This window comes from Notolabrus celidotus, chromosome 10, assembly GCF_009762535.1.
Source record: "Notolabrus celidotus isolate fNotCel1 chromosome 10, fNotCel1.pri, whole genome shotgun sequence".
In the NCBI taxonomy this organism is placed as follows: domain Eukaryota; kingdom Metazoa; phylum Chordata; class Actinopteri; order Labriformes; family Labridae; genus Notolabrus; species Notolabrus celidotus.
This window is the reverse complement of record NC_048281.1, coordinates 27513722-27525294: the sequence shown is the minus strand read 5'-3', so window position 1 is coordinate 27525294 and position 11573 is coordinate 27513722. Positions and strand designations below refer to the sequence as shown.

The 11573-nt window shown below is 41.7% G+C and overlaps 1 protein-coding gene across 1 annotated transcript; it reads left to right on the top strand.

The window, feature by feature from the left end:
• Positions 1 to 4204: 4204 nt before the first annotated feature.
• zic5 (zic family member 5 (odd-paired homolog, Drosophila)) lies at positions 4205 to 10058 on the top strand. The gene is made up of 2 exons (XM_034693308.1): positions 4205 to 5407; positions 6815 to 10058. Exons 1-2 carry the CDS (start codon positions 4363 to 4365, stop codon positions 7252 to 7254), a joined length of 1485 nt encoding a protein of 494 aa, XP_034549199.1. The 5' UTR covers positions 4205 to 4362; the 3' UTR covers positions 7255 to 10058.
• The last annotated feature ends 1515 nt before the right edge of the window (positions 10059 to 11573 follow it).

Here is an 11573-nt window from a genome sequence, read left to right as displayed (position 1 = left end):
GAGCCATGCTTTTCCAAATCAACCAAAATGGTGCCCAAAATGGCACCAAAAGCGTAAAATGTTTTTTACGCACAGCTTCAGAAAGGACGAGTTTAAAATGGATTGTGGTCACCCTCATTCTTTTAAACCATTATACATTTGTTGAATATTTCTGCATATTTTAACGTAATAGAGTTAAAAAGAAAAATCTTAAATCTTTTTGGCAAAAACATGCCAAGAGGATTTGATGCACTCTGCCAAACAGAATGTCTCATTTTCAGGACACAATGTCCTGAAGGAACAACTCTCCTATTTCATTTTTTACATTAATTTTAAGTACAAAATAAAAAGTCATATAAAAAAATTAAATGAAATAAAATAAATCATACGTATCCTTAATTGTGCTCTATGGGAGAATCCATAACATACTGAATATATCAATAAATTAAAGAATCACCAGATCTGTCCAAACTGATTCCCCACAGCTGAAACAGCATTTGTGGCTCCATATGGACTCCAGCGGTTTGTTCACTGCAGTGTAGAGCCACAACTGGGCCTTTAGTGGTGCCCACACACACACACACACACACACACACACACACACACACACACACACACACACACACACCACACACACGCCATACACACGAGTACTTGAACACACACATGCACACACATGCTGGTAACCGCTGCAGTGGCTGCTGTTGGTTCTCTTTTTTAATGGTTCCATATGTTGCTGGTTCTGCTTCTTCCTCGGTGGTTCTCACGTTCACCACAGCAAATTAGGCGACATGTTCTGGTGGCGGAGTGCGCTTAAGTTAACCATGAGTGACCCGTGAGGTCGAGGTCTCCTCGACTGAGAATCATGAAGGTTTTTGCGCACTATAAGTTGTTTATATGAGGTTTGATTAAGACGTTATGCTGCTGTCCGTACTAAAGGTTGTTTCATCCTACAAGAAAACAAAAGACTACCACCATATTTTTACACAGTTCTCTTCGTGGTAATTCATTTTTGCACAATACTTGCAACCACACGTACAACTGCAAGAGGGAACCCGTTTTTAACAAAGATTTGCCTCACTTACTGGCAATTTTCCATGACAAGCATGCACTCAATCTGCGTTTCGAATGGGGACATACAGGCCACACTCCACAGCTGCTCACTCACGCTCAAGTCAAAAGAAGTTTACTCACATTTCCACCAAATCAGACTCCCAAAAGTCCTGCTCCCAAACACGATTCATGGTCTGTCTCAACTCTCCGGTGCTCTCTATGAAGTGAAAAATATCTTTGTCAAAGCGAGGGAAACGTTTTAACAAACTTTTTTCTTTCTTGTAATAGTGCGTCTCTTAGCCCAGAGTGGGACAGGCTGTGCGTTGTGTGTGCCATTCTTCCAAGTCCTATTTCAACCCGCACCACAGGAAACTGCAGGAGCTGATCCAAGTTCAAAGTCACGTCTGCCGACCCCTATAAGAAGTTCTTTATTTCTGTGGAAAAGCACAAAACCTTCCCCAGATAGGGAGGAAAGAGAAAGAAAATTAAAAAGAGGGGAAAATCTACCGGGTATAGAGGCACATGGCTGCGAGTTTTTTCCTCCTGAAAGGGGGTCTAGGCTATTGAAAATCCCCCAAAGACCACGATTTCAACAGGTTCTAGGAGCAGATATGCACACAGGGACCAAGCCAACAGATGTTCAATATAAATAACAGAAATAAAATGTGATCTGAAGTTGTGAATGTGACATAAAGATGATCAGTTAAGTCATACAGGAGGCATTCCCAGTGCGTAATAAGGGCCCCAAAGGCGTATTTCTCCTCTCTGTTATCTGACAGTATCAATATGTTGACGCACTGGAAGGTTACTTGTGTGGCTTCCGTGACCTTGTGTTTCATGGATGTTTGACCTCTGACCCGTTAAGACCACATATGTTGGCCCCTTGACTCCTTTTGGTAAAATAACCCTGTTTATGACAAAGCGTCTTTGTTTTAAAGAGAGAGAGAGAGAGAGGGGGGGGGGGGGGGGGGGGGGGGGGGGAGAGAGAGAGAGAGAGAGAGAGAGAGGAGAGAGAGAGAGAGAGAGAGAGAGAGAGAGAGGTTTAAGATGTCCCCCTCTTCCGTTTGAGGCATCGACAGCTTTGATATCATTTGGAAGATATAAGTCAATAAAAATTAACCCTTTCCTTCCAGAAAGTCAATCTCAAGCTCCTTTCATAAGAATAAAAAATGCGTAAATTTGGCAGCCACGGTGACCACGTGGTATAACTTTTTTGGCAAATATTGCACGTGCATGAGGTGGACATATTTTCTAAAATGATAACACTTCACTAATTGTGTAAAAGTTCTCTTCTAAGGTTGCGTGTAATTTAATGTGTTCGAATCAGGGGCCCCTGAACAAATCATAAACAATGCTCCCACTGCTGCTCAGTGCTGGTTTATGGCTTCCCAGAAGCTTCCATTGGAGCACAATTTATTGAACTAAATCCCGAGCCTATAAACGCTGCACACACGTGGCCAAAGGTGATTTTCCCTCCTCTTTTTTTTTTTTTTTTTTTTTACTTTTCAGTAACTTTTAAATTCTTATGGAGATAATAAAACGTCACTTCTTGCGCACAGAGGTGAAAAAGAAGCTGCTGTTATTCAAACAAGTCAACTTGAATGCACCAAAATGCATTTAAGTCAAATAATATCTTCCAACTTAATACTCACACACCTAAATTACCTTTTTATTATTTACTTTTTAGACGTGACAGGTATTTTCTTTACATTTTTAGATCGTGTTGATTAAACAGCCTCTGTTACTGATTGTGACATGCTCATAAATCATCTGAGGGGCACGTGCAACAGGCCTATAACATGTACAGCCTTTCTCTGTAACATGATGGAAATCAATTATAAACCTGTACATGAGTTTTTTATGTTTACTGATAAATATTTTTATATTCAGAGGTCAGCTCATGTTAAAGTCACACTAACTTCACGCACAGGTTTTGGTGTCGTGATGCATTGCTGTCAGATCGATTGTGAAGGTGGGTGAATGAAGACATATCAGTGACAGATTCACGTCCTGCTGTCAACAGGAGGGACTCCTCAGATGGCGTGATCCGTCACACTGAACTTACACACACTTTGACGACCCCAAGTTTGAACCAAGGTTAGAGAAAAGGTGGGAAGAAAATCCATGACACTTTTTTTTAAAAGACCTGCCAAAATATTTAATTTAATATAATTTTACGCTCCGCTGTTACGCACGTCTCAGGGAACTATAACACAATTAATGTCAGCATACACTTTATCGTATTTAATCTAAGGGAAGTTATTTTAATTTGAATTTTTATTGGGGTATAGTAAGATTTTTCTGAGCAAGTTAAATTTCAGATATTTTTATTGGTTTTCCCAAACTTAGACTGTCAGGACAAAACTGCAATTTAAATTACGAAAACAATGCATGTTATTTTTTACAAACATGGAAAAAATGAAGTAAGCCTTAACATAAATTGATATCAATAATGAAAAGGAAAAAACAGGTAAGAAATAAGGAAATAAAAAATAATAATAACATTGAAACGTAGACGCAAATCAGCTTTACTTTTTTGACTAGTTCAGTTTTTTTTCATAATTTTTTTAGAAAAACATTTTTTAACTGAGCAATGTAGCTTTTTACATGTGTGCTATTTTTTTTTAAATGTATTTAATTTTTTCAAACACTGTTGCCCTGTCTTTTGGAGCTGCATTTTTTCCAAAGGATTCATATGAATGAAAATGCTTCCCTCACCAAATAAATAAACTCTACGCATCTGTTTTTGTGTCCTAATACATGATCACACTGTCCACATCTTTCCGTCACATCATCCATCCAACGGACCCCGTTTTTATTTCCTTCATCTAAGTGTCTGCATCAAATCAGCATTGCGACACCTGGGCGAATCAAAGCAGAGGCGCAGTTCTGTGTCCGTCTCACAAACCGACATGTCGGTCATCCACATGGACCCGCACCGGTCAGCACAGAGCCGCACAAACAGATCCGCCGCTAACTTTGTGAGTACAACTTTTTGGAGTCAACAGCGATAAAGAGAGTGAGGGGGCGGAACCCTGCTGAGCCCCTGCGCTGAACGACAGCCAATCGCTTCGTTCTCCTAACTGCCAGTCACCGAAATCCGTCCAATACCCGCAGTGCCATTTCTAAACTGTATTCCCCACTGTGTCCTCCAACTGTTGTATGTTCTGCCAATCGCTTGAGGACAGAGTGGGAAAAGGAGCAAGCAGAGTTAGAAGCCGGACAAAAGAACTTATAGAGCCCTTATATACATATTTTCCTAATGTTTTAGAGCGCGTGGTGTGGTGAAAAAGTAGTACGCTGAGTGCGGATGGACTTGTCAGTGTAGTTATGGAGCCCCCTTTAAGCAAGAGGAACCCGGCGATAAGATTAGCGGATTTGGCAGCGACTCAACCCCTTCCTCATCAGAATATGACAGGCTTCCCGGGGCTAGGGGGGCATCACCCTCTCTCCCACCATGCCCACCTCCACCCTGGGGAGCTGGGCAACGACCCCGGAGTGGCACTCACTCCATTTGGACCAGAGCACATGGCACAGACAAATGCTCTCAAACTTAGCCCATCTCAGCACATTCAGAGCCATCCCGAAGCCCAGACCGCGGCATCTTTCACTTCTGCTCAGACCACAGTTGGTTTCCCCGTGGCTCACCCCCACTCAGGCTACTCAAGCAGCAGGGACTTCATCCTCAGGAGAGAACTCTCAGCCTCTGCTATGCATGCACTTGGCGACCAGCATAGTTCCGCCTCCTCCCCTCATCACCATGGCATGTTCATCTCCCCAACAGGTGCTTATGGGCACGCGGAAAGTGGGGCCCATTCACTTTTCACTGGACTTCACGACCAAGCGTCCCCAGGTGCCCACCACCACCATGCCCTCAACGGGCAGATGCGCCTGGGTATACCGGGGGACATCTACGGCAGGCCGGAGCACTTCGGGCACAGGCCAGAGCACTATGGACCCTCTTCTCTCCACAGCTATAACTCCATGAACCTCAATGTGAACATCGCTTCTGCTCCTCACGGAGCGGCGGGGGCGTTTTTGAGATACATGCGGCAGCCCATAAAGCAAGAGCTAATCTGCAAATGGATCGACCAGGAGCTGAATCAGAAGAAGCCCTGCTCGAAAACTTACAGCACCATGCACGAGCTGGTCAACCACGTCACGGTGGAGCATGTCGGGGGACCGGAGCAGAGCGTCCACGTCTGTTATTGGGAGGAATGTCCGCGGGAAGGGAAGGCTTTCAAAGCGAAGTACAAACTGATAAACCATATCAGAGTTCACACGGGAGAAAAGCCCTTCCCGTGTCCTTTCCCGGGCTGTGGAAAAGTGTTCGCTCGCTCGGAGAATTTAAAGATTCACAAGAGGACTCACACAGGTCAGTACTTCGCAATGTGTCAAACTTTTACAACGCCATGTGAAAAATATCACGCCATCAATCAGAGAGCATTATAATCTGTCCGAGTAGATCTTGTTTGCTGTCAAACAGACACAGAGCGATCGTGCGTAATTGCGCATACAAGCTGGCAAAAAAAGTTTTATTCAGTGACGCATTGGCACAGTGAGGAAACGTGTTTCATTTCCTTTCTGAAATTCAAACTGTTTTACTCGCTGAGACGGCTGCAGTAGGCGTGAGAGGATTAAGGCATATGATTTGTAAAACGTGCTTACGTACGTGCAGGACAGCGCTGGCACACGCGTAAATGTAATTATCCTCAGGCGTAGGACGGTTAGAAGCCGAATATCAGTTTCTGTACCCGCGAGGCAATACTTGTAGTTTTGTTTGTATATGCACGAGCCACAATTGTTGGTTTTAAACATTTGTTTCCGGTGAAACGTCCAGGGGTTGAGATTTAGACGAAAACTTCTGTCTGTGAGGAAAAGAAACCCTGTCCAAAAATACCGTGCAGGCAAAACAAGTGCAACGAGCTGGCATGCTGGTGAGAGCTGCAGTGTGGAAAGGTCGAGACAGCGAGTTTAGCAAGCAAACTTTCGACCGTGTTGCACTTTCATGAGTGTTGAGTGTTTTTGGGTTGTTTTGCATACATTATGAGACGTGTTTTGGCTGAGAGAGGGCTTCATTTTGGCCTCGTGCCATTTGTATCAATAGGCCTCTACACCTCAGCGATGATGTAAAATCCCCGGGGAAATTAAATAAGTCATCTTATAAACTTTAAGTTCCCAGAAAGTCCACCTGTTTATTATTTCTTATTTATAAAGCACTTCACAATCAGATTTAAAGTTATTATGCACAACTGCAGGCTTTAATTGTTAAAAATCAGCATTTTTTTCTATCTAACGTCACAAAAAGTGTTTGTGTATGATGAGCTGTAACCACCACGGTGCATAAACTGCTCCCGGTGGTCTCCAGAGAACCTCCCCTCCTTCCTCTCTCTCGCTCCCAACATACACACATACATGTAGCCATAAGGCCTTAAGGCATGTTACACGTGTTCACACAGGAAAATGCTTTGGACAAGTGGGTGTGGAGGAGTGTGGCTCTGTGGTGCATGTTTGGTGAGTAAGCTGTGGCGGAGAGGAAGCCCCAGAGGAGAGGTGCAGACTCCTGCTCTGAGAAGTTAATGAGAAATCCCCTCTTATGTGAGGAAGTTGTTTATGGTGGAAGAAGTTCTTAAATGGTTTTGGGAGGTAGATTAATTTCAACTCTTTTATTTTGAAAGGTTGAAGTGTAAATTATGTCCATGAGCGTTTTAATGACATTTGTGTAAGGCGGTGACATTTTTGCACGTGACACTAACTGCATCTGTTTCTCATTTCTTCAAAGGGGAGAAACCTTTCAAGTGCGAGTTCGACGGCTGCGACAGAAAATTCGCCAACAGCAGCGACCGAAAGAAGCACTCCCACGTGCACACCAGCGACAAGCCTTACTACTGCAAAGTGCGCGGCTGTGACAAGTCCTACACACACCCGAGCTCGCTGCGAAAGCACATGAAGGTGCACTGCAAGTCCCCGCCACCCCCATCCACCAACGTCACCTACATCTCCTCCACGAACCCCCTCGGAGACCCCCTTTCGCCCAACTCGGAGCCGCATAGGAACCGCTCCTCCAACCTCTCCCCCCAGGTCACCAACCTGAACGAGTGGTACGTGTGCCAGGGGAGCGGGGGCCCCAACCACCTCCACACCCCCTCCAGCGATGTGCCAACGTCAGAGTCAGACGACGAGGACTCTTACAGGAACTCAGACCCGAGGACGATGCTCTGATAACCCTGTTTACAACCACGTGACTGTCAGACTTGTAGTTGACCCGGTAAAGTGTGCAGATCCATCCTGGCCCGAGCGCCTGGGGTATTGATCGGTTATTTTCACTGTAGTAATAATGAACGACTGTGCTAAACGCAGAGCATTTACTATTGTAGTTGATGCAAAGCAGGCCTAATTACAGGAGGAAGAATTTTTAAAAGGGTGACCCCTTGACCCCCTTAAACTGTGGCTGAAAACCACCAAAATAAAACCCCTTTCTCAGAGTGTGGCTAGAAACTATCAATATAAAAATCACATTAGAGCCAAAATTAGATAACTTTGTATTTTGTGGATGCAATGCAGGTCTAATTATGAGAGACAGAATTTTTAAGAGGTGACCCCTGACCCTCTTAAGCTTTGTCTGAAAACTGCCAAAACAAATATTAAACTATGGCCAAAAACTTGCAATGTAAAAAGTCACAAGTACGGAAGCCCTGAGCAGACATGCAGCCAGACATATTACATACTGACAAGTTTTCCCCTGATAAAAAAGTTCATTTCAGTTGTTTTCAATTCAATTTTCTTATCTTGTGATTTCAGAGCTAATTTCTCCCATTATTACTATTATCATCTCCAAGGCTCGAGATGACCAAGCATCATTTCTTATGAAAATAGTAGTTTTCTACAGATCTAGAAAAAAAAAAATCTCTTCACAGTGATGGGCCTGACTATGATATACCGTGCTGCCTATTTCTGTTTGTTTTGTGCTTTTGCATCTCTGAGATCACAGGCTATGACCATCTGATGTCAAAGTGCAAAAACTAATGAAATGAACTCATTATCACAGGAAACAGAGTAAATATTATGCAGGGATACTTGTCCGCTTAGCTTCCGTAGAAAGGGCGAAAATTAGAAAATTCAGAGTTCAAGTGGGTGCAATGCAGGCCTAATTACAGGATGGCAATTTTTTTCAAGGTGACACCTGTCCTTTAACAAAATGGTGTTAAAGTCTGCCAAAATAAAACACCTTTCGCTAAATGTGGCCGAGAAGTGTCAAAATAAAAACCACATAGAGCGAAAATTAGATCCATCAGTATTTTTACGGTGAATGCAGGCCTAATTTATGGGAGGGAAAAAAAATATCAGAATTGACAAATGTTCTTTCTTAAAATGTTTTTAAAAAACTGCCAAAACCCCACCCACTCAAGTCAAACATTTCTGGAAACTGTCAAAATAAAACTCACATCTGAGGTAAATATAAATAAACTTTTCTTGTAGGTGACAAGCAGGCCTGATTTTAGGATGAAGAAATACAAGAGGTGATCCATGACCTTTTTTTTAATATTGGGCAAGAAAAACGCTAAACTAAAACCGCTTTCCTGATTTTTTGCAGGATGTTCTTTCAAAACAAAACTCATATTAGTAGAAAAATAAAACAACTGTTCTTGTTGGCTCACTATAGGCCTGAGGAGTTATAAGAGGCGACCACACACATCTCATAAAGTGTGGATGAAAAACAGTAGAAAATAAGCTTTTTAAATAAATTTGGGCTTAAATATCAAAATAAAAGCCCCATCAGGGCTGTTAATAGATTTTTTGCTCTTTACATGGTTGAAATTCAGGCCTGATTACACAAATAGGGATAAACAAGACGTGACCCTTGACCTTTACAAAAATTGTGATCTTTTTGGAAATATGACCACTACAATGAAATACTTTCTTTTAAAATGTGGCTGAAAAAATGTTCAAATAAAACTCAAATTAGAGCTTGAAATTTATGGCGAAAAATCCAAATGACCAAAAAATGTTTAAAGTGAGACTCCTTCGAATCAAACTCCTGAAAATGAAAAATGTTTTCCTACAGGAGCAATATGCAGGCTTTAATTACCTGCATGACTTAAGGCTGAAATGACATATTTCATGTGACCTCCCATCATCCCCTTTGCAGTTTAATAACCTGCCTGCTATCAATCTCTGTCATATTCCAGACATTTAAGGAAACAAATGGTACCGCTTTAACCCCATGAATGGCAACAAATGTTAGAGGACAGAATGTGGATTTTTTTTTTCTTAATAATTTTGATGAGAATTTTTTTTTGTTAAGTTGTGGTACAAACTTTGATAAGGAAAACAGAAAAAAATGAGGAGGCAAACATTTTAGTGTCTTAAGGGTTCTCTTCAACCTTTTCAGATTTATACAATACATGTGTTGGGATGGAATTTTGTAATATTTAAGAACTATTTAAGACTATATTTTATGCAAAATACACAAGTGTAATGCTCGTTACAGAGTACGAGTACGTCCCCCGAGACCCTAAATGTCTACACTGACAGGCTTTGACCCTGGACCATTTGTATATATGTAATTGTACTGATGCTTGTGAATGTTGTGTAGTTTTAATTACGAGGAAAAAAATGTTGTTTTGTACATTGTAATTTATTTGCTGGTATCAGTGTTGTACTGGAATTACAGGAACACCAAAGAATAATAATATCAGTTTTGGTGATGCATAATACCCTGCTGATGTTTTTTTTCTAATTAATGTTAATTTTTTTCACATTTTTTTATTTTGTAATCGTGGTCTGTAAAAGAAGCAAACATTGACTTGAATAGGCTGTGTAATGTGAAAAGTCCTTTTCTCGCATGCCTTTTTGTAGTGATCTGTCTTTCTGTTTCTGAGATGCATGGTGCCGTTACATGATGGATAAAAAAAGGAGACTCAGTTATGATTGTGCAGACCCTTGATGTTCAAAATTAAATTTGCAATATAAATTTCATGCTAAAATTAATAAAAAAAAAACAGGACTTATATGGTTAATAATTCAAATGTGTCACATTTTGATGATTTATGGGTGAATTTAATGGAACGGGAGTTTTGAAAGGACAAGAATGCTGGTCACAGAAATTTAAATAGACTTAGGTGGCTTGTAGTTGGACATGATTTGTGAAATTATTCATGTTTTTGACGGGAAATGCAACAAAACATCAATGTCATTCCCTCTTCAGATGAGAAAGCAGATGAGTTCACTTCCTGTGCAGACATTAGCAGAAAATATCAGCCTGTTATCTCAGAAATAGGCCTGTCGGGCCAAGGAGGCTTCTATAAACTAATCAGCGAGCTAATGGGAAAACTTATAGCCCCCTGATGGCGCAACCTCTGAAAGGCTCGACAGCACAAAGCAGCCGAGGCATGAATCATTCATGGGAAAAATAAAAGATAAAAAGATATGTGACAATGCGCAGGGCCTTGTATGGAGTGTAGAAAACAAGTTCCCCCTCTTATTTCCTCCATTAAAACGCACAATCTCACTTTCAAAGAGTTGCCTGTCCAGTCTATAGAATTAAAATTGACCAACGCGAGTCTTGCACCACTTCAAAGGCTGCAGCTTCACAGAGGAAGGCCGGCCGCTTTGACAGTCTTCATGGTGCGTTAGGATTTCTATGGCGATTGGAGAGCGAGACGCGCACATTTGAATGTGTCTGCTTGGAAAAACACTAACTGCCACTAAATGAAGTCTAATCAAAGATCAGGATGCACCTTCTGCTGGAAGTGTGTGTTTGCAACAAACACACCGCTGGCAGGTAGATGACACACAAGTTGCAGATTCTTTAGCTGCACCTGTCTTGCATTAAGTGCGCAAATCCAAAAGAGAGAAAAAATACAAGTTGTGCCCTTGCAAAATAAAAAAAGGGGAGGAAGAAAACACAGAATAGAAAAAATATGGGGCTGTTTTTTGCTGAATCAATTCAGACACTTGACTCAGGAGGATGTTGAGACATTGGCCATAAAATGCAAACACAAAATCACCACAGGAGTGTAAAAAATCTCATTTTTAAACATAATTTACAGCCCCAAAAAAAGCACTTCAGCAGTATTTAGAGGCTTTAAAAGGAGGCAACAACTGCCCGTTTGTTCAGCTGTATTTTATGGGTTTTATCAATTTAACAGCTGTCCTTTAAACATTTCTAAAAACACTTTCTGCTTCATTCAGAGTGGGCCTCCTCTCCTTGTATACGCAGACTTTTACAGGATAAAGAGCTGAAGAGTAGCCTGCTCTTGTAAGGTCCTGTTTGGCAACAAGAGCTCAATGAATGTTACAAAATAAACACGATGAAAAATCACCAGAGACAGTTCCTCGGGTATTAAAAGGGAGGGAGACTTAATAAAAAGGAGTGAAGCAGTCACCCTTCAGTGAGAAACGCTTTGAAGTCCAACTTATTATCTGAGAAATACTTTTGGGTTGTCCTAACGACGCTGCTGAATGGGAAAGGCGCTCCTTTGTCAGCGATTTGTTCTCCTTTAGTGGGATGCCCGTGGAAATCACTTACATGGGCCACC

What these genes read in the sequence shown, in the direction of transcription:
- zic5 (XM_034693308.1), top strand. Translation starts at nt 4,363, where the DNA reads ATGGAGCCCCCTTTAAGCAAGAGGAACCCGGCGATAAGATTAGCGGAT. An exon ending in TCACAAGAGGACTCACACAG is followed by an intron (nt 5,408 to 6,814) that starts GTCAGTACTTCG and finishes ATTTCTTCAAAG; the next exon opens with GGGAGAAACCTTTCAAGTGC.